This window comes from Theropithecus gelada, chromosome 18 (assembly GCF_003255815.1).
Source record: "Theropithecus gelada isolate Dixy chromosome 18, Tgel_1.0, whole genome shotgun sequence".
NCBI classification, from domain to species: Eukaryota; Metazoa; Chordata; class Mammalia; order Primates; family Cercopithecidae; genus Theropithecus; species Theropithecus gelada.
Genome location: NC_037686.1, coordinates 15,893,043 through 15,917,081, shown reverse-complemented (window position 1 = coordinate 15,917,081; position 24,039 = coordinate 15,893,043). Strand labels below are relative to the sequence as shown.

Below are 24,039 nucleotides of genomic sequence, written 5' to 3'. Positions count from 1 at the left end.
GTTTCCTTGCAAATTGTTCCTTAACCCTATTGGTTTTGTTCGTTTCTGTCTGCCTCAGCTTCCCCTTGATGATTCTAATTCTCTCTCTCACTCTTTCTTGAGACAGGGTCTTGCTCAGTCTCCCAGGTTGGAGTGCAGTGGCACGATCATAGCTCACTGCAGCCTCCAATGCCTGGGCTCGAGTGATCCGCTCACCTCATCCTCCAGAGGAGCTGGAACGACAGGCATGCACCACCATGCCTGATTATTTTTAAAAATATTTTCTAGAGGCTGGGAGTGGTGGCTTACACCTGTAATCCCAGCACTTTGGGAGGCCAACGTGGGCAAATCACGAGGTGAGGAGATCAAGATCATCCTGGCTAACATAGTGAAACCCCATCTCTACTAAAAATACAAAAAGTTAGCTGGGCATGGTGGCGTGCGCCTGTAATCCCAGCTACTCGGGAGGCTGAGGCAGGAGAATCGCTTGAACCCATGAGGCAGAGCTTGCAGTGAGCTGGGATCGTGCCACTGCACTCCAGCCTGGGGGACAGAGCAAGACTCTGTCTCAAAAAAATAAAAAATAAATAAAAATTCTAGAGACAGGATCTCATTATGTTGCCCAGGCTGGTTTCCAACTCCTGGCCTCAAGCAATCCTCCCGCTTAGGCCTCCCAAAGTGCTGGGATTACAGGCATGAGTCGCCCTGCCCTGTCCTCTCTTTCTTTTCTGATGTTCTCCTGTTCTCTGCATTTTTCCGTAATACTCAACACAAACTTCCAGCTGTTTGTTTTCCATGCCCAGCCTCGGGTTCCTCTCCAGGACGCAAACGTTGCCATCCAGCCCTGGGATGATCGTGGCTGCTCAGCTTCTCTGCCAGGCAACCACAGCACTTCCTTCTGCTCCTAAGGACCATGGAGGTGAGCAGACCCATGCAGGATGCCGTCACATCCTAGGGACCTTCAGGCCTTTTGAAAGGCAAGCCCCCCCTCTGACTGCCTGCTGCAACTTCCACCCTCAAGGAAACCTGGTCTCCAGAGGATTCTGGTTAGGAAGATTCTGGGAAATGAAGTCAGTCTTGTTCTCAAAGGGCAGGAAGGGGTCTGAGAAACCACATTCTCCTGATGGATAGTCTGGGTCAGCCTTCCACAAACACCTCTTCATAGTAGCAAGAGTCCTCTGAAATTGACAGGAGCTACTGGTCTGTTCTCCGGCTGCACACACCAGGGAGCTCAGGGAAACTTGTGGACATCTCATTTCTGTCCGCTCTACATGTGCAACCCTTAATCTCTCATATTAATGGAGGGATGAATACCAACCACATCCCATAGCTGTAGGCTTGGTTTTCATCTCCCACTCAGTGCACTCTCTCCAAACTGCATAGACTCCAGTGCATCCCACCGGCCTTCCCCAACACTGGGCTGAAGTGTGATGACACGGTCCCCCAGAAGGACAGAGGAGGGCAAGGAGAGAGGCCTGAAACACAGCAAAGATCCTACTAAGCCTGCTGGCAAGGGGATCTGTTAGAAACATTACAGTCCTGCCAGCATTAGCACCAGAAGCTGGGAGCGAGAGAAGGCAAGGTGCCTCGGGACAGAAGACAACAAATGGCCTCTTTAGCTCAAAGGAGTCACCTATGCCACAATGCTATCCACAGAAAACTGACATGTGAACCAAGAAACCCACATGTTTAGCACATGGAAATTTACATTTAGTTAAAAAAAATCATTTCTGGATTCTTTTGAGGGTACATATATGATATACGTGTTTTCAAACCAGACTTGAACAGGGGAGGAACCAGGCAGACTAGATCTGTGAAAGCAGGATGTAGGGGTGGCCAGTGGTGGGTCTGTGGGGGATTTGCAGGCTTCTCTGGGAGGCTGGCTGTACACACTTCAGAGAGGAACCAGACCTCCAGCTATCTGCTGGCTTCCCTACCTTGGCAGTGGGGGAAATCATAGGCTCCTGAGAGACACCTGTCACACCGCTGTCCTGTAACTCCTGGCCGACATTCACACTGTCCAGTCACTGAGCTGCAGGGCATCTGGTAGGATCCAAGGGCTGAACACCAGCAGGCTGGATGAAAGAATTCAATCAGACTCAGGCAGGGGTTGCAGGTATAGGAGGGGGAATAACCACATACCGGAGCAGAGCATGAGGGTGGAGCCAGAAAGACCCAAACACAAGTTCCAGCTCCATCTCATGAGATCGGGAACCTGAAACAAGCCACTCAACTGCTCTAAGCCTCAGTTTCTCCTTCCTTAAATGGGAGTGATGCTAACTTTTATTTGATAACTTGTGAGGGTTGCATAAGATAATACGTAAAAGAGCTGGGGACAATGCCTATCATAGCGAGCACTCAATAACTGCTAGTTTTTATTGCTGTCATGAATTTCATATTCAGCAAGATTTGCAGGTGCTGGGTGATGGTTTTGGGGATTCTGCTCACCTACAGAAGCTGGTATTCGTAGGAGGAGTATGCAGGGAACAAATGATGGGGGATGTGACTCACTGGAGGGCCACTTTAATTCCATATCCCACTGAATATTCCATATCAAGTGCAAGCCATTCCAGGCCAGATCAGCCTACAACTGTCCCTGTTCTTCTCTGTCCTCCTCTCTTTATACCTATTTTCTCAATGTCTAGTGTAGTTATATAGTCATGGAAAAAATGGTGCAGACAACATTGAAATGGATGGGAAAGGCATCCTAGTTTCCTCCCTCCCCCAAACTGTTGCCATGATCTTTGGCTAAGTGATTAATAAACATGTGTGGATGGAGAGAACAGATGCTGGCCATTCATTCTCCTCTTGATCCCCTTCCCACTGGGTCAGGTCCCTGCTAGCCTCTATGAGACTAGACTTCTATGGGCTGGAGTTGTACAAGGTCATCCCCATTTGCATTGCAAAAACCCTTCTTCTGGAGAGGGATGAGCAGTGGAAATGACCTGACTGACTTCTCCAGCTGAAGAGTTCTACATCTTAAGAACTGAAAGAAACTAGAGAGAGCATCTTATTGAATCCCATTATTACATGGTGAAGTTCAGAAGTTAAAGGGCATTTCTAAAGTCAATGGATTAGTCTCTAACAAAGGGCTTTAGTCTTTGGAGTCAGACACATCTGGATTCCAGTACCAGCTGTGCCACTTAACAGCCCTGCAGTTATGGCTAGTTGCTTAGCTTCTTTAAGCCTCAGTTTCCTCTTCTGTAAACTGGAGCTGATAATAGCACCTACTTTATGAAGTCATCAGAGAATCATCAGCAATAAGGCACTGAGCATGATGCTTCGCACAGCCAAAACGTTCAGGAAGTGTTCACGCTTATTAACATTATTCTAATTACCCAAGTCCCCCAGTGCGTGGGGAGGTGCTCTTTACACTTTCCCATACTGAATTAATGAAAATCAATGAATTAGTACATCTGACTTCCAAATTTATATCCAGTGTAGTGCACGCAGTAAAAGATACAACCTGTTTGCAACTATTCAAAAATTCCATGCTAGTTGGAGCCTTGGGAAAGAAAAGATTCATAAGGTAAAGCCCCAATTCTGGTGATTTATTTACAGGTAGACTTGGAATCTAAGCCTTGGCCCATGGGGCCCCCACAGGGACGAGACCATGTTATTTTCATTCTCTGTGACGGCCCAACCCATGTACGGTGAATTTCTCTGAAACAGATTTTTAGTAAATGATGGTGAATGACAGAATTTACCTGAGTCGTCATCGGAAACATAAAAGACATTCTCACTGATGGAGGGGCACTTGGCTAGTTTACTCACTTACAAATTACCTAGGAGTTTCAACAGGCTGTGTGACTTGTTCAGAGAGACACAAGTAGTTGCAGACCCACAGAATTTACTACCATTTCACTTTCCTATTTTACAGTCATCCATCCAGCAGACGTTGATTGAAGGCCTACTGTGTTCAAGCAGCACCCTTGCTAGGTGTTATGTTGGAGGTAAATGTAAAAACACGTATAGTTAGCCTTCCATATCTGTGGTTCCGGATCTGTGCATTCAACTAAACACAGATCAAAAATATTCAGAAAAAAACATAACTGAAAAATAACAAATATAATACAAATAAAATAATAATGCAATATAACTATTTATGTAGCATTTACATTACATTATGCATTATGAGTAATCTAGAAGTTTAATGTATAGAGGAGGATGTGTGCGGTTTATTTGCAAATACTGTGCCATTTTATTTTATTATTTATTTACTTATGTATTTTGAGACAGAGTTTCGCTCTGTCACTCAGGCTAGAGTGCAGTGGTGCAATCTCGGCTCACTGCAAGCTCCGCCTCCCAGGTTCACGCCATTCCCGGCCTCAACCTCCCAAGTAGCTGGGACTACAGGCGCCCGCTGCCACGCCCGGCTAATTTTTTTTGTATTTTTTTAGTAGAGACGGGGTTTCACCACGTTAGCCAGGATGGTCTCGATCTCCTGACCTTGTGATCTCCCCGCCTTGGCTTCCCAAAGTGCTGGGATTACAGCCATGAGCCACCAGGCCTGGCCATACTGTGCCATTTTATATCAGGGACTTGAGTATCCTTGGTTTTTGGTGTCAATGGATGGTCCTGGAACAAATCCCCTATGGATACTGGGAGTTGACTGTACCCCATGGATACTGGGAGTTGACTGTATTCCCTGATCTCAAAGAGCTAAAAATCCAGAAGAAGGACTAGAGAATGACTGACATAGCACAAAGCTCTCCCACAAGACACTACCCACTCCATACAAAGCATGCCTAATGCTCCCCTAGCTATTGGCAGACAGAAGGACAAACACTCAGATCTCCTATTGCCATTTCCACCTGTCTTCTCTCATGGCCCATGGTCCCAGCTGGCCTGTCTGCAGAGGTTAAGTCTCTACCTACTGGTAGAATTCTGAGGAAATGTTCTTGGGTTCTACAGTGGTTAATTTTGTGTCAACTTGGCTAACTATGTTGCCAAATGGTCAAACACTAGTCTAGATGGTGCTGTGAAGGTATTTTTGTAGATGAGATTAACACTTAAATCAGTAGACTTTGAGTAAAGCAGATTATCTTCCATCATGTGAGTGGGCCTCATCCAATCAGGTGAAGGCCTTAAGAGAAAAAGACAGATGTCCACCAAGGAAGAAGGAATTCTGCCTACAGATTTTCTTTGGACTCAAGCTGCAAAACCACCTCTTGACTGCATCTCCAACCTGTTAGCGTACCTTGCAGATTTTGGACTTGCCAGCCCCTACAACTGTGTGAATCAATTCCTTAAAATAAACCTCTCCCCATCCACACACACACACACACACACACACACATGCACACAATATATATTATATGTACGTAGATAAGTAGATAAGATGTATCGCTGTATCTGTATTAGCTATGTGCCTATCTATCTATCTAGAGAACCCTAACTAATACAGATTTTGGCACCAAGAGAAATATTCTTAGAGGACCAGAATTTTTTTTTAAATTCATAAATACAGGTAGGGTCTCACTATGTTGTCCAGGCTGGTCTCAAACTCCTGGCCTCAAGTGATTCTCCCACATTAGCCTCCCAAAGTGCTGACATTATAGGCATAGGCCACCATGCCCAGCCAGGAACAGAATTTTAATAATAAATTCTCTGAATTGGTTTGGGGGTTTCTGGAATTGGTTCTCTAAATGACTAGATTTAGAAGCACTAATGATTCTATTTCCAATAGTGAAGAAAGCACTGATAGTCATTCGTGTGATGTGGTAATAGAGATACACAAAAATATCACTATTAGATACTCCTAATCAAATCATTATGATAGGCAGTGTTCTGGGTGACCACATATTTGATAACTTAGAACATTTCTGTCAAACTAATGGGCATAATGAGCTTGGTTGGTTGCTCCTAATTGGGCTGGACAAACCAGGGAAAGAAAAGGAGTTGAGGGATTTGAATTCCCACTCAAATGCAGCATAAATGACCTGAAAGTTTCTGTGTCTTCCCAGAAAGAAATCCTTATCTCCTACACCCTCAGAGCTGAGACTGCAGAAAACCAAATCAAGAATCTTCATCCTGCGAGTGTCTGAATTGCAATGCAAGTTAAATTCCGAACCTTGCAGAGGATCTGCTGTTAAAGTGGGGGCATAGATTGGTAAGGAATGGGACTTTGAACATTGGTTTGGGGACATATGGGAAGATCATGATGAAGATGGGTACACTGAACCCCTAAATTCCAATGAGTCTTCTTTGTCAGAAGAAGCAACTGTACCCCACCATGTTTGAGCAGGTTAGCCCTGCTTTTCCTGAGAAAGCTGTAATGACCTTCCCTGAGGGAGCCGTCATGGAAGACCCTACTGGTTCTCTTCAGGACCCACCCCCATCTGACTTTCCTTATCAACTGATAACTGGACTCAAATCCCAACAAGCCCTGAAAGGTGAAGTACCAAGTATGACCCATGAGAAGGTAGACTACACTCCAAAAGAACTAAATGATTTTTCCAATTTAAACAGACAGGCAGCTATTTGAGGAGTATCTGTAAGAATCGATGTTAAGGGTGTGGAAACTGCTGCCATCGAATTGGAAAACCTAAGTACAATGGGGGTAACTGGACCCAGGTTGGTGGCAGCCAAGTGTTGGCAATAAATCACCAAAAGCAAGGTGGGTGTGGTTACCATAATGGACAGCAGAGTTGAAACAGCAGTCAGAATAGTCTGACTCAGAGACCTGTGCTGACTAGTTGATCATGGTGCTCCTGGGAGTGAAATAGATGGGAAGTCTAGCAAATTCTGACTTGCTTTGTAGAAGTGGAAGAGTTCTAGGTCAAATGAACAAGTCTAACTTGAAACATAAAAATAGAGTCATGTCCCCTCAGTCAATTCCCAGACCTGAGCTGGTTTACAGACTCAGAACTCTTTGAACAAAGAGGGGAGTAGATACTACGTGGAAGAACTCCACTCCACCACCAAACATTTATGAGGTAAATCTTTCCCCTAGCCTTTTCCAAAGAGACCTATGGCCTTCTACCAAAGTGACTGTAAGCTGGCAAAAAGGAAATAATCAGATATTTCTATTCTTTCTATTATTGGACATCAGCTCTAAATTGACACTAATTCTAGGAGACCCAAAATATTACTGTGGCCCTCTGGTCAGAGTATGGTTTTATGGGGGTCAGGTGCTCAATGATGCTTTAACTCAGGTCCATCTTATAATGAGTGCAGTGGGTTCCTGAACTCATCCTGTAGTTATTTCCCCAGTTCTGGAATTCATAACTGGAATATACATCCTCAGCAACTGGCAAAATCTTCACATTGGTTCCCTGTCCTATGGAGTGAGAGTTCTTATGATGGAAAAGGCCAAGTGGAAGCCGTTAGAACTGCCTCTACCTAGGAAAATAGTACAGCCAAAGGCAATACATCATTCCTGCAGGAATTGCAGCGATTAGTACTACCACCAAAGACTTGAAAGATGCAGGGGTGGTGATTCCTACTGCTTGCCCATTCAATCCATCTATTTGGCCTGTACAGAAAATAGATGGATCTTGGAGAATGACAGTAGATTATTATAAACTTAACCAGGTATAACTCCAATTGCAGTTGCTATACTAGATGTGGCTTCATTGCTTGAGCAAAATAACAAATCACCTGACACCTGGAATGCAGCTGTTAGTCTGGCAAATGCTTTTTTCCTTCACATCTTGTAGTAAAAACCAACAAGCAGTTTGCTTTCAACTGGCTAGGCCAGCAATATACTTTCACTGTCTGTATTAGGCTATTCTTGTGTTGCTATAAAGAAATACCTGGGGTTGGGTAATTTATGAAGAAAAGAAATTTAATTGGCATAGTTTTGCAAGCTGTACAGGAAGCATGGTGCCAGCATCTGCTTCTAGTGAGGGTCTCAAGGAACTTACAACCCATGGCAGAAGGTAAAGGGGAGCCAGTACATCACATAGCAAGAACAGAAGCAAGCTAGGGGGAGGTATCACACACTTTTAAACAACCAGATCTCAGGTGAACTCAGAGAGCGATCTCACTCACTATCAGGAGGACAATACTAAGCCATTCATGAAGGATCCATCTCTGTGACCCAAACACCTCCCACCAGGCCCCACCTACAACATTGGAGATCAGATTTCAGCATGAGGTTTGGAGGGGGCAAACATCCAAACTATACCACTGTCCTACATCAGGGATCTATCAACTCTGGTCCTGTGTCATAATTTAGGTCGCAGGGATCTTGATCACCTGTCACTCCCATAAGGCATCACATTGGTCTATTACATTGATGATATTATGCTAATTGGAGCTAGTGAGCAAGAAGTAGAAACTACTCTAGACTTACTGGTAAGACATTTGGGTGTCAGAAGGTAAAAATTAAATCCAATAAAAAATCCAGAGTCTTCTACCTCAGTTAAATTTCTAAGGGTCCAGTAGTGTGAGTCCCAGAACAACGGAAGGTTCTGCAGCAGGTCCAGGCTGCTGTGCAGGCTGCTCTGCCACTTAAAGCATAGGACTGAGCAGATCTAATGGTGCTTGTAAGTGTCAGTGGCAGATAGGGATGCTTTTTGGAGCCTTCAGCAGGCCCACATAAGTGAATCACAGTAAAAACCCTTAGGATTTTGGAGCAAAACCCTGCCACCCTCTGCATATAAGCCATCCTCTGCAGAAAACCTTTTTTTTGAGAAAGAGCTTTTCACTTTCTACTGGGTCTTAGTAGAGACAGAAGGCTTAACCATGGGCCATGAAGTCACTATGTGATGTGAGCTGACCATTATGAACTGGGTGTTATCTGACCCACAAAGCCATAAGTCGGGCAAGCACAGCAGCATTCCGTCATTAAGTGGAAGTGGTATACGTAAAACTGGACCCAAGCAGCCTCTGCACAAGTAGGCTATGCAAAGAACGCCATGCTCCACACTCCTGCTACATTCCACATCTCCAGCATTATGGGGAGTTCCTTGTGATCAGTCGACAAAGAAAGAAAACACTTAGGCCTGGTTTAGACCAGGTACTGCATGATATGCAGGCATCACCCAAAAGTGGACAGCTGCAGCACTTTTGCACCTTCCTGGGACATCCTGAAGGACAGTGGTGAAGGGAAATCCTCCCGGTGGAGAGAACTTTGAGCAGTGTGCTGGTTGTTCACTTTGCTTGGAAGGAGAAATGGCCAAATGTGAAATTACACATTGATTCATGGGCCGTGGCCAATTCTTTGACTGGATGGCCAGGGACTTTGAAGGAACATGATTGGAAAATTGGTGACAGGGAGATCTGGGGAATGGTCTCAGTGAAAAACCTCTCTAAATGGCTAAGAAACATGTCATATGTGAATGCTTCCCAAGTAGACAGGAGGATCTGTTCTGTGGATACCAGGCAGCCTCTGTCCCATCCACTTCTATCGTTATCCAGTGGGCTCACAACAAAGTAGCCATGGGGGCAGGGATGGAGGTTATCCCTGGGCTCAGCAAAATGGACTTCTACTCACCACAGCTGAGTCCCCGGTCTGCAAGCAGCAGAGACCAACACCAAGTCCTCAATGCGGTACCATTCTCCAGGGTAATCAGCTGGCTACCCAGTGGCAGGTTGATTACTTTGGACTGCTTCTATCATGGAAGGGGAAGGGTTTTGTTCTTACTAGAATGGACACTTACTTGGATACAGAAATTCCTTCTCTGCATGCAATGCTTCTGTCAAAACTACATTTGTAGACTTGCAGAATGTTTTGTTTACTGTCGTAGTATCCACATAGCATAACTTCTGATCAAGGAACTTGCTTCACAACAAATGGAATGCAGCAGTGAGCCCATGGTCATGGAATTCCTTAATCTTACCACTTTCCCCACCATCCTGAACAGGTGGCTGAATACAACAGTAGAATGGCCTTTTGAATACCCCGTTGCAGTGCCAGCTAGGTGGCAGTACCTTGCAGGGCTGAGGCAAGGTTCTCCAGAAGGCAATATCTGTTCTGAATCATTGAATCACATCTGGTTTCTCTGATAGCCAAGATTCACGAGTTCAGGAATCAAGAGGTAGAAATGGGAGTGGCATCACTCACTATAAACTCTAGTGATCCACTAGCTTCCAGTCCCAGCTGCCTTCTGCTCCAGTGGTCGAGAGGTCTTAGTTCCAGAGGAAGAAATGCTTCTACCAGGAGACATGACGATCATTCTATTGAACTGGAAGTTAAGACTGCTACCCTGTTTCCTCATTCCTCTGAATCAACAAAGATAGAAGCAATTGTGTTCCACTAATTACCAACGGGAAAATGAACTGCTCTTCCAAAATGGAAGTAAGGAAGAATATGTCTAGAATACAGGAGATGACTTAAGGTGTTTCTTAGTATTACCGTGTCTTGTGATTAAAGTCAATAGAAAACTACAACCCAATTCAGGCAAGACTACTGATGTCCTAGACCCTTCAGGAATGAAGATTTCTGTCACTTCCCCAGGTAAAGAACCATGAGGTGCTTGCTGAGGGCAAAGGGAATATGGAATGGGTGGTAGAAGAAGATAGTTACAAATACAGTTTGAGTATCCCTTATCCGAAATGCTTGGGACCAAACATGTTTCAGATTTTTTATTTTTTCAGATTTTGGAATATTTGCATTATACCTGATTGGGCATCTCAAATTTGAATATTCAAAATCCAAAATTTTCCAATGAGTATTTGTTTTGAGCATCACGTCAGCACTCAAAAAGTTTTGGATGTGGGAGCATTTTGGATTTTTGTATTTGGGATGCTCAACTTACACCAGCTATGACCATGTGACCTGTTACAGAAATTAGTATTTGTAATTGTAGTGAGTATTTCTTCCTATTTTGCTATGAATATGTTTTTTCTGTATTTGTGTATGTTGTACGCATGCGAAACAAAAATCTTTGTTTTCCAACTGAACAGCAAAAAATCAAATAATGTGATTTAAAAGTGGGCAAAGGATATAAATAGACATTTCTCAAAAGAAGACATACAAAAGGCCAACGAGCATATGAAAAAATGTTTCATCACTAATCATCAGAGAAATGAAAATCAAACCCACAACGAGATATCATCTCCAGTTAGAATGGCTATCATCAAAAAGACCAAAAATAGCAAACGCTGGAAAGGATGTGAAGAAAAGGAAACTGTTATACATTGTTGGTAAATGTAAATTGGTACAGTGATTATGGAAAACAGTATGGAGGTTTCTTTCAAAACTAAAAGTAGAACTACCATACAATCTAGCCATCTCACTATTGAGTACTTATCCAAAGAAAAGGAAATCAGTGTATCAAAAGGATACCCGTGCCCCCATGGAGTTTTTTAGGCTCTAAAATGCAGATGACTTTTTTTTCAACTTTTAATTTAGGTTCAGAGGGTACATGTGTAGGTTTGTTAGTTGTATGGGTAAATTGCGTGTTGCTGAGGTTTGGTGTATGAAACCAAAAAATGTCACCCAGGTACTGAGCACAGTACCTGATAGGTAGTTTTTCAGCCTTCACCCACCTCTCATCCTCCTCCCTCTAGAAGTTCCCAGTGACCAGTGTCTATTGTTCTCATCTTTATGTCCATGTGTACTCAATGTTAAGCTCCTACTTATAAGTGAGAACATACAGTATTTGGTTTTTTTACTCCTGTGTTAATTTACTTGGGATAATGGCCTTTAGCTGCATCCACGTCACCACAAAGGACATGATTTCATTCTTTTTTATGGCTGCATACTATTCCATGATGTATAAGTACTATATTTCCTTTATCCAGTTCACTGTTGATAGGCATCTAGATTGATTCCATGTCTTTGCTATTGTGAATAGACTTGTACACCCATGTTCACTGCAGCTTTATTCACAATAATCAAGATATGAAGTCAACCTAAACGCCCATTAACAGATGAATGGATAAAGAAAACGAGGTATATATACACAGGGGAATACTATTCAACCATAAAAGTGAATAAAATCCTATTACTTATGGCAACATGGATGAGCCTGAAGGACATTATGTTAAATGAAATACATCAGGAACAGAAAGATAAATTCTGCATGTTCTCACTCATATATAGGAGCTTAAAAAATTTGAGTTCATAGAAGTAGAGAACAGCACAATGGTTAATAGAGGCTCGGAAGTGTAGGAGTGGGGATAGAGAGAGATCGCTTAATGGATACGAAGCTACAGCTAAGTAAGAATACATTCTAGTGTTCCCTAACACTGTAGGGTGAATGTGGTTAACGATAATTTAGTGTATATTTTCAAAAAACTAGAAGAGGATTTTGAATGTTCACAAAACAAAGAAACGAATTTTCGAGGTGACAGATATGCTAACTACTGACTTGATCATTACACACTGTATCTACGTATGGCAATATCACTCTGTACCCCATAAATATGTACAATTATTATTTGTCAACTAAAAATAAAAGGAAAGTCATCTTTTGTTTTCTTCGCTCTCTCATATCCTTATCATTCAACCTAAGACGTATTGACTTAATACCACAATATTGAAGTTACAGGATATCAAGGGGAAGCTCGAACATTACCCAAGGACTTTATTTCTTCTTCTGGGAAAAGGGTTAGTGCATTTTCAGTTGTATACAGGATAGTTGTATCACATCAGTCAGAACTGTGTCTTGTTATACTCTTTATTGACGATTAAGTACGGTTTCAAGAAATGTATATGACTGCCAAGTTGGCGAGGCAAGAACTAGTGTTGGGTAATTTTATATGTCAACATGACTAGGCTAAGATGCCCAGATGTTTGGTCAAATGCCAGCCTAAATGTCACTGTGAAGGTATTTTTTAGACAAGATGGACGTTTAAATCAGTAGACTTTGAATAAAGCAGATCATTCTCCATCATGTGGGTGGGCCTCATCTAATCAGCTAAAAGTCTTAAGACAAAAAGACTAATGTCCCCTGAAGAAGAGGGAGGAATTCTGCCTCCAGACTGTCTTTGGACTTGAGCTGCAGAATCAACTCTTTTCTGGGCCTCCAGCCTGCCAGTCCAACCTACAGATTTCAGATCTGTCAGCCCTCACAATCTCATGAGCCAATTCCTTAAAATATATATATATATATCTTTCTTTCTCTCTCTCCCCCTCTCTCTTTCTCCATATGTACACACACACCTCCGACTGGTTCTGTTTCTCTGGAGAACCCTGGCTACTACAGGCTTGTTCTGCTATTTCTGCCCTAAAGGAAAGTGAATGCAGAGAGGAAAACATTCATGCGGGCATTAGGGTAGCTGCCCGGAGCGCAGTGGTGGCAGCTCCACAACATAACGAGGGGGACACAGACACTGGTCTTAGGACCACAGGGGTTATCTGGGGAGCCAGAAGACCCAGTTACTCTTTGGACGTAAAAACAAAGGCTTGACCTTAAAAGCATTTGCAGAGTTTTAAAACTGTGAATTAATCTGGCAACACACTTCTCATTTTAATCCAACTATTAGTAAAAACTGCCAAATCCCAAACACCAACTCAAGCACTGGCAGCCCTTTTCTCACTCTTGGAAATACTATAAGGCTTTAAAAATATTTCAGTTCTGCTCTTTGTTTTGCTCCAGGTCCTTTGGAGTTTCTGGAGTATTTTACTTCTTCTTGTCTACTCCTCATTGTTTCTGCTTTAAGAAACTTACTCTCAAGAAGAATATAAAATAAGGATCATCAAAAAAAAGCCTTTAAAATAATGATCATAAAGGTCCTAGAGGACAGGGGCTTGTCTGTCATGCTCTTGAATGTCTTCCAGGATTAAATGTAGTCCTGTTCCCCAGTACCTGCCAAATAGCTGGTTGTTACATGAGAGAATGAGAAACTATTGAAATCCTTCTTCAGGTCCAGCCCTGCATAATTCTTGATATGTGTTATCTCACTGTATCTTGCAACATTGCTGTCAGACAGGTATTGCCATGAAGAGTGCCTTCCTCTTCACCTGCAGTAAGAAGCTCATGAGCGAAGCAACACTATATCTCTCACTGGCAACATACTTATAGGACTTTTCTAAAGAAAGCCGTGAAACCACAACCCAAAGGCTACATCAGACTCTAATGGGGATGGTTCTGGGCCCTGGGTCAAGTCACATGGGTGGGGCTGGGGGAAGCTGCACTTCCAGGTACCTTCAGTTCATGTCATGAAAGGACCACCGGTTTCCACATTGCTGCCTTCCTACCCTCTGTTCCGAGTACTAGCTAGCTGCTGCCTAGCAAGCTGCTCCAGAAAAGGAGGGGAAAGGGGAATAGGAAGGAGGAAAAGAGGAAGAGGAAGAGGAAGAAAAAAATGAAGAAGGGTAGGGGGAAAAAGGAGGAGAGGAAGGCAGGAATGAGGGATGGGGAGGAGAAAGAGGGAAGAGTAAACCCCCTAAATAACCAAATTAACAGTTGTATTCTGTGGTTGAAGACAGAGTCAAAAAACCCATGAACATAAATATATATTTTACATACATACAGACAATTCTCCAATATGGTCTCTCATATATATTAATTTGATTAATTCCCCAAAAAAGAAAACCATAGGGCACTTCAGTGAGTCAAAGTCAAAATGAAAAAAATACTGCATTATACTTAGAAAAGTCTGGAGTAAATTAATTTAATACAAAACATAAATCCAGGACTGCAGTTGGCAAAAGCAGCTTAGAAGGGTTTTAAAATTCTCTTTAAAGAAAATTTTGAATTTTTTTTTTTTTGAGATGGAGTCTCGCTCTGTTGCCCAGGCTGAAGTGCAGTGGTGCAATCTTGTCTCACTGCAACCTCTGCCTCCCGGGTTCAAGCAATTTTTGTGCCTCAGCCTCCCGAGTAGCTGGGATTAGAGGCATGTGCCACTATGCCCAGCTAATTTTTGTATTTTTTTCATAGAGACGAGGTTTTCCCACATTGGCCAGACTGGTCTAGAACTCCTGACCCAGGTGGTATGCCAACCTTGGCCTCCCTAAGTGCTGGGATCACAGGCGTGAGCCACCACGCCCGGCCAGATTTTGAAAATTTTTAAAGCAAGAAAGAGCAAAGCTGTAAGAGCACTTTTTGGCTAGAATACACTGGGCCAACTGATACACCATTGTGAGCCATGTTGATTTGGTTGTAAAATTCAGTGGGTCAAGTAATTAACCCCTCTAAAAAAAATCACAATAGCTATCAGAAAAAACGGTAGTTACAAAACAAGGGAAGCCATCACAGACAAAATGTTGCATCCTCCCAGACTCTTACAAGAATGGTTCAAACCCTAAACAACAAACTGCAAGGTACACCTCAATACCACACGAGGCAGTAAATTTCTTGCACAGCTCAGAAAACAGCTCTTAAGCATAGGCAGGCTTCTCCAAGTTTGGATCTACATGTATTAGTCCTTCACTTGAGCCAAGACTTTAGACCACAGAGAATCCAGCAGAGGCTGACCCCAGACATTCACCTGCCGGGGCCAGAAGCATGCCTGCTGATGTCCTCCAGCCCCTCTCTGAGAGCTTAATAGTCTTTTCCCTCTCATGCTTCCAGTGAGGTCAGAAGGGTCTGGTAGACCTTTAGAAGCAGAGGTCCAAATCAACTCCACCAAAAATATCAATGAGGCCAGGCGTGGTGGCTCACGCCTTTACTTTGGGAGCAGGGGTGGGGTGATCACTTGAGCTTAGGAGTTAAAGATCAGCCTGGGCAATGTAGTGAGATCCCATCTAAAAATTTTTTAAATTAAAAAAAAAATCAATAGGAAGATAAACACTTATTTTTAAAAAGGAGTCCTGGCTGTAACCATTTAAAATAAGAGATATGACATTATCTTCATGTACGGTAGCTGATTAAAGAGCTTTTGATGTCAGATGTCAGTTTCTTAAGGAAAAGAATGCTACAGTTAAACCTCACAGGGTTTCCCAATCTTTCTCAGGATTGGTCACTTTGGGGAACTATGTTTTATCAAAGAGCTGAGGATTTTACTGACACAAGGTTTGGCCACCCTGTCTAGGCTATGGCACCCTGATTTTACCATGGGGGAACCTCTCTTCCCTTGCTCCATTCATGCTGTTCAGATGGTGTTGACCCCACTTCTAGTTCTGTGGACATGGGGGAAGACTCAGGCTTGGCCAATCAATGCACTGAATTCCACGGCCACAGGACTAATTCCAGAACTGACATGTGGTCCAATCAGAACCAGATGTGTCCTGGAGGAAAGTATACTCTTTTCCTAGTCTTGAACCTAGAAGGATATGTATTAAGTCACCTTGAGCTGCCATAACAAAATACCATAGACTGGCTGGCTTAAGCAATAGAAATTTATTTCTCCAGTTCTGGAGGCTGGGAAGTTCAAGATCAAGGTGCTGGCTGGTTCGGTTTCTGCTGAGGGCCTGCTTTCTGGCTTGTCGATGGCCACCTTCTCACTGTGTAACTGTGTCTTCACATGGTAGAGGGAGAGAGAGTGAACGAGCTGTGTTGTGTCTCTTCTTATAAAGACATGAGTCCTATCAGATCAGGGCTCCACCCTTATGACCTCATTAAACCTTAATTACTTTCTTACTCCAAATACAGTCACATTGGGGGTTAGGGCTTCAACATACGAATTTTTAGGGACACAATTCAGTCCATAATAATGTGTGTCTAAGAGCTGCTGGCTGCCATTTTACTATCATCTGAGGCCTAACAATGAGCCAATATACAAGATAGCAGAGTGTATAGATAAAGAAAAACAATCTTTTAAGCCCCTAGATCAAGCTATTCCTGAAACCAAATATGCCTGGACTTTTCTATTACTGCCAAGAAGTTATTTTTGCCTTAAACAGTTTAGATCTAGTTTTCTGTCACATGAAACTGTAAAAAGTCATAACTGACTCTCTAATCACCAGACTATTAACTATTAGTTAACTATTTCATCTAGTACTCATTTTAACTATTAATATTTTAACTATTTAATCTAGTACCCTTACTCAAATGTATTTTATACTCTCCTTCCCAATGAAGCAGGTACATTAGACATAATTTAACTCTTTTTCATGACCTACAGCTATCACTATAAATGTCCATTTACTTAATCTAATAGTGATACCCTCAGGATCTTCAGAATTGGGTTAGCTTGTTTGCCCTTCATGCAGTGGCCCCAGGTTGCTGTACATCTTAACCTTCATGTCTGCCTGTCTGTTTTCTCCCTTGCTATGAATGTTTCGCCTCAGTGATCTTTTCCCTCTCTCCTAATTTTATGTTTCTAATTGCCATGCAATTGGCTTGCAAAACAAGTAACTAAATTTAAAACAATTATTTTTTTAAAAGGGAGGGGGAGACTAGGCTGTGAGAGGGCCTATGGGATAGCTTCTGTATGCATCTTTGGAGCTGTGCTTTTCCACTTGACAGAGGTCGTGGGGGTGGGGACCTAACTGCTTGGTTTTTACTTTTGCTCCAGATACATGGCCACATAACCAAATTCTAACTGGATGGGAATAATACTCTGCTGAAGGTCAAAGAATTATAACATACATTTAAAAATAGGGATTTTTGTGAAAATAATGTTGAGAGTTTGTGGGTTTTTAAGGAAATCTACGCTTATATAAGCAGAATATTAAAAATAATAGAATTCTCTAGAAACAAATCAAAATCACGGAGTCCCTTTAAGGAAGCCATGGTAAATGAAGCCACATGGAGATGCAACTGACTGTTCGACAATTAGTGTATTCAACAAGCACAACTCCCGCTGTCAACTAACTCCCATGGCCCTTTTCGATTTTATGTAGTGTGGGTGACTGTCTCCCTGCACCTAGATGAAAACTCCAGGAGTTGCAGGGTTTGTCAGCACACTCTTAGGTAAGAGAACAGAAAGTAAGTAGAAATCCAGTTTAAAGTCGAATCTCCTGTCCTCCAGCTCAGACCTGATTCAGACCAAAATCCCACAGTGGGCAGGGAAGGTGGAGAGGTGGGTGGTAGGAGTGGGCTGGGGGTGGGAGTGGGCATTCTTTCCCCACAGCTGGCTTCAACTTGGTCGGGGAGGAAGAAGAGGGAAGAGGAAAGAACTGTTGTGGTGTCATGATATATAGTGGTTTTTGCCCACAGTTTCTGACTAGTAACTCCCATAGTACTTGTTACAGTCTTTTGTTATAATGTTGGGTGTGTTAGGCCTTGGGACAGGCCTCTGACCTTCTCCTGCCCTCTTTTAACCTGCCCCAGGGCAGGACACTAATCTTCCCCGACCTTTGTGATTGTGAGTCTTAAGACTCTCCCCAGAGAGGGTCAAGTCCATACCCTGGGGGAAGGAATGCTGATGTCAGGAAGCTTCCTTAAAAACCCAAGAGTACAGGGTTCAGAGAGTTTCCAGACAGCTGAACATGTAAGGTTCCTGGAGAGTGGTGCCCAGGGAGGGCATGGAAGCTCCCAGTCTCTTCCCCCACACCTCGTCTTATGTGTCTCTTCATCTGTATCTTTGCAAAATCCTTTATAATAAACCAGTAAATGTAATTTGGTGTTCTCCTGAGTTCTGTGAGCCACTCCAGCAAATTAACTGAATCCAAAGGAGGGTTGTGGGAACCCCAACTTGAAGCCGCTCTGTCAGATGATCCAGAGGCCCAGGCTTGCAGCTGATGGTGAAGGAAGGAGGGAGCAATCTTGGGGACTGAACCCTCAACCTGTGGGATCTGGCACTGTCTTCAGGTAAGCAGTGTCAGAACTGAATTGGAGGACACTTGGCTGGTGGCTGCTGCTTGGTGATGGGGAAGGACCCCCACACATTTGGTCACAGACATTTTCTCTGTGTTAATGGTTGTTGCGGTGTAAGAGTCGAGGAAAACCACAATTAGAGGAAAGAGTTTTTCCCCACACAATTGTTCTTGGACCAGCCCTACGCTAATCTCAAACTGGCTCTTCTTCCAAGGATGCTGTGTAGGGCCTCTTGGTGGTCGTCTGCTGAGCACCTCTCTCCTGTCATTCCCTTGTCCTCCAGGGATGGAAGCCTCTCTATTTCTGTTGCTTGTGACTCTCTGCTCAGCCCACAACTGCTTCAGCCCCTGGGCATTGGACTCACCATTTCTTTTATTTTCTGTTTCTGATGCTTTGAAATCTTGGGGCCTTGCTGACCCTGGAGGGACTGCCCCTCCCAGGGTGAGCCAATTCCCAGAGATAGTAAACAACCCTCCAGGGAGCTGCTTTCAGAATGCACACTGGCCAGTCCACAGCATGGCCCCACTACCTCCTCTACCAGCTCTCATACTCTGGTATTCCCTGCCCTAATCACCCCAGGGCCAGGTACCAGACAACTAGGGTCAGCCTCTATGTCCCGGCGCCTACTGAAATATTTAAACTAGACAATCCTAAACCTGCTTATCCCCGCCCATTCCTTACTATGGAAATGCTCTGTCTACAGTTCCTTCCCCTCCCTCTGCCTCCAAACCGACCCTGACGCTTCTCCATGTGGCCCCTATAGCATGCTCTGCCCCTCCTCTGGGAACTGTATCTCAATAGCAGTTGTCTCCCGGTCTGCTGTCCTTACTGAACCCCAAATTTCCTATTAATACACTCTATTTTAAAACAGGCGTCTGGACAAAAACTTCAGCTGCTTTGGGTAGGATCTCCTGATGTCTCTGAGCAGACCTATTGGGCAGGAACTAAGACACTCACCTGGATTCCCCCACATTTGGCTGTGGGAAACACCTACACATCCCTTGCCCCAGCACATTAAGCTCAGGCTATTCCCAGCACGGGAACACTCTCCCTGCTCTGCCTCAAGCAAAAAAGCATCCAGCTCTTAGCCTTTGGGTTTTCCAAGCCGAAGTCTGGCCGGAAGCGCCTCTGCCCTTCCTGAGGCATCCCATGTGCTATGGTTTGGATGTGGTTTGTCTTGCCAAAATTCATGTTGAACTTTCATTGCCAGTGCAGCAGTGTTGGGAGATGAGGCCTAGTGGAGGTGTTCGGGTCATGGGGGTGGATTCCTCACGAGCAGGTTAATGCCCTCCTGAGACAGTGACTGCGTTCTTGCTCCCACAGGACTGGATTAGTTACCGTGAGAGTGGGGTGTTATAAAAGTGAGTCTGGCTTCCTGGACTCTCTTGCGTCCTCTCTCACCGTGTGATCTCTGCACATGCTCACTCACTGCTCCACCTCACCATGTTTTGCCCCAGTATGTGGCCCTCACCAGATGCCAGCCAGATGTGGCGCTATGCTCTTGAAGTTCCCAGCCTGCTGAATGGTGAACTAAATAAACGTCTTTTCTTTATAAACTACCCAATCTCAGGTATTCTGTTACAGCAATACCAAATGGACTAAGACACATCAGAGGTCCCTCACGCGTTTTGAGGCGAGGAAGAAGGGTAAAGAGTTCACAGCAATAGTTTCCTCCATAGATATCCACCCCCTCCCAGATTCTCTCTCCTCCACTCTCCTAACCTTTTCATAATCCTTTGAGTGTGAGAGACTAGAGTGTCATAAAATAAAACAGTTCTCTGGACATTTATTTTGAAAATCTGCACATGGTGACTTCGCCTTGGAATTTTGTATATATCATTGTTCAGAGCCAATACTTCAATGTTAACATTTTCAAAAAGAGTGATATGGGTGGTTTTTAAATATTTTCCTCGTATTTACTTTTAAATTCAAGAAGTTTTCTTTACTACTCATATGAAGAATATCAGATGATTCTCATTTGAAAGAGTGACTCTAATGAAAGGCAGATTATCATACACATTTGTTTGTTTTTTTGTTTGTTTGTTTTAGACAGATTCTCAGTCTGTGATGCGCAGGCTGGAGTTCAGTGGTGCGATCTCAGCTCACTGCAACCTCTACCTCTCAGATTCAAGTGATTCTCCCACCTCAGCCTCCCAAGAAGCTGGAATTACAGGCATGTGCCACCACACCTGGCTAATTTTTGTATTTTTTTTTTTTACTAGAGACAGGGTTTCACCATGTTGGCCAGGCTGGTCTTGAACTCCTGACCTCAAGTGATCCACCCACCTTGGCCTCCCAAAGTGCTGGGATTACAGGCATGAGCCACTACATCTGGTCTATTATATACATTTGTGAAATCCCAATTATCTATCATTTTCCCCCTGACAAAGGACCCCAAGTTCAACCTATTAATCAAAGCCAAACATCTTAAAAAAGTAACTGTGTCTGCTGCTTACATTTCTAGGGAGCTTGCTGGTAAGGTCAGACTGAAGTCTCCACACTCTGAGTTATGTAAAGATTATAGGACTTTGAAATTTATACCGTCCTTTCTCCTCGCAGGGTTTAAGGAAGAATAGTAAAGACAAGATCATGGATTAAAGATAAAACAGGATATGCATCTCAAACTAGTTCTTCATGTTTATCTCTTTGGTCCTTACTCTTCATAGATAATGGTAAAAAATAAGGCAGAGTGCTTTCTGCCCCTCAAACAGGTTTAGGAAGGAATTATGCAGTGTATACTGGCACAGGAATATCTTCATGGGGAAAATGGATTCATCAGATTATTGCTGCAATTTACTGAGCAACAGTTTCCAGCTGAATGAGGGTAAATTCACCCAAATGTTCTATGACTTCAGGTTATAACTATTTGAGAGTCTGAAGCCACAAGACCAAAGAGCAGAATAAAAGAAAAGTGACAAACTACTCAGAAAAGGAAAGTGGCAAACTACTTCCCATACTCAGAAGCGCAGATAAAATCCTTCAGGATCTTTTAGTACAGCAGTTTCCAAACTTTTTAGCCACGTTCACAGTAAAAAATACATTTCACATTATAACCCAATACACACACACACACACACACACACACACACAAATAGATGATAGAGATATCTAGCAAAATGTAAATAACTATGAACAAGAACTTTACAAGAGATTTATTTTCTCCACTACTTATGATGCATTCTAATAATTTTTATTCTATTCTATTTCATTGTTATGTTGGCCCATACCCTGTAAATTGATTTCTCTATCCACTAATGGACAGTGAACTGCAGTATGAAAAGCTCAGCCTTAGAAGAACAGCCCTCACGCTTCTTGATGTCCTAGATCACTAGGTGAGGAAGGGGTTTAAAGAATAGAATAGAATTCCTGCTGTATACCAGGCTGAGAGTAAAAAAATGTGGGTGCTACTCACCACCCTGCAACTATCTACTCCCTACGTATTCTCCTGGGTCTCAGAATGGTTGCTATAAAATAAGTACTTGTGATTTCAATTCCTTTTAACTCTGAAATTCAAATGTACATTATTTGATCATCACTATAAAACATAAGAGAGATGAGCATCAAATTTACAAAGAGATAAGGCTGACAACTGTCTGGGGAGGAAGACCCCTTCTTTAGTGTGTTGGGATTCCACCTCCCACCTCTGCCTTATCTTTTTCAAATAAGTTTATTGAGATAAAATTCATATACCATACAATTCACCCATTTAAAGTGTAAAGTGTGCAACTTAATGTTGTTTAATATATTCACAGAGATGTGCAACCTTTGAAACAATCTAATTTTAGAACATTTTCGTTCCCTCTAAAAGAAATCCCACATTCATTAACAGCCAATCCACATTGTCCTCTACCTTCACTCCCAATCACAAATCTACTTTCAATCTCTATAAAGTTTCCTATCCTGGACATTTCATATAAATGAATCACACAATATGTGACTTTTGTGACTGACTTCTTTCATTTAGCATCATGTTTTCAAGGTTTATTCATGTGGTAGCATGCCTAAGTACTTCGTTCCTTTTTATTGTTAAATAATATTCTATTGTATGGATATACCACATTTTATTTATCTGTTCATCAGCTGAGCATATGGATTGTTTCTCCATTTTGGCTATTTTGAATAATGCTGCTATGGACATTCATATACAAGTTTCTGTGTGGATGTGTTTTCATTTCTTTTCGATATACACTGAGGAGTGGATCTGCTGGGTAGCATGGTCACTTTATGTTTAACTTTTTCAGGAATAGCAAAACTGTTTCCAAAGTCACTGTACTATTTCACATTCCCATCATCAATGTATGAGGGTTCAAATTTCTCCACATCCTTGCCAATGCTTGTTATTGCCTGCCTTTCCAGTGGATATAAAATGGTATTTCATTGTGGTTTATATTTGCATTTACCTAATGACTAATAATGTTGAGCATCTGTTCATGTACCAATTGGCCATTTGTATATCTTCTTGGAAGATATGTCTATTCAAATCCTTTACTCATTTTCAGTTAGGTTGTCTTTTTAATTATTTTTAATTTTTAAGTATTGAGTTGTAAAAATAATAATATATCCATATATGTGGATTATTTTATTATATCCAGATTGTATATATCACATATGTATATGATACTAGTGCCTTATCAGATATATGATTTGCAATAACTTTTTACATTCTATTGTTTGTCTTTTCACTTTTTTGATAGTGTCCTTTGGAGTGCAAGAGTTCTTAACTTTGATGAAGTCCAATTTATCTATTTTTTCTTTTGCTGCTTGTGCTTTTGTTGTCATATCTAAGAAACAATTGCCTAATTTATGGTCATGAAGATTTATGCCTTTATTTTATTCTAAGATATTTATCGTTTTAGCTCTTACATTTAGTTTCTTCATCCGTTTTGTACTAATTTTTGTTTATAGTATGAGGTTGAATCCAGTCATGTTTAATGTTATTATTGATAGTGTTGGATTTGCCTTGGCCATTTTGCATTTTATTTTCATATATCTCATGTATTTTTTGTTCCTCTATTCCTCCTTTATTGTTTTCTTTTGTATTAGATATTTTCTAGTGTAATTTTTATTCTGCTTAGTGACTTTTTAATCATTTTTGAGTTATTATATTAGTGGTTACTCTAGGGCTTACAAAAAAGAATCTACTTCAGTATTATATTGATTTAGTTCTGGTAAAATAGACATTTTACTCCTATGTAGCTCTATTCCCTCTCCACCATTTTTGTACTATTGTTATTATACATATTATGTCTCTATATATTAAAATGCAGCAATACATTTTTATAATTATTAATTTATATAATCTATGTTTTCTAAGGAAGATGATAGAAGAAAGGAGAGCAAGCATATATTTATGGAGTGTCTTTATGAACTCTACTTATCCTTTCTAGTTCTCTTTATTTCTTCCTTCCTAAAGATTTGTGTCATTTTCTTACTCCAATACAGCTTTGTTCTCACCCATCTCCTTTGTGCTACTGTCAAACATATTACATTTTTATATGATATAGGCCCAATATTTACGTAC

The 24,039-nt window shown here is 42.2% G+C and overlaps 1 protein-coding gene across 2 annotated transcripts in view; it reads right to left on the bottom strand.

The window, feature by feature from the left end:
• Positions 1 to 24,039, bottom strand: part of LAMA3 (laminin subunit alpha 3) — a 273,500-nt gene that overhangs the window by 144,385 nt on the left and 105,076 nt on the right. For both annotated transcript variants that reach the window (XM_025365425.1, XM_025365424.1), the window contains exon 13: positions 1,917 to 2,054. In XM_025365425.1, coding sequence (XP_025221210.1) covers positions 1,917 to 2,054 — 138 coding nt within the window. The remainder of the gene's footprint in view (positions 1 to 1,916; positions 2,055 to 24,039) is intronic.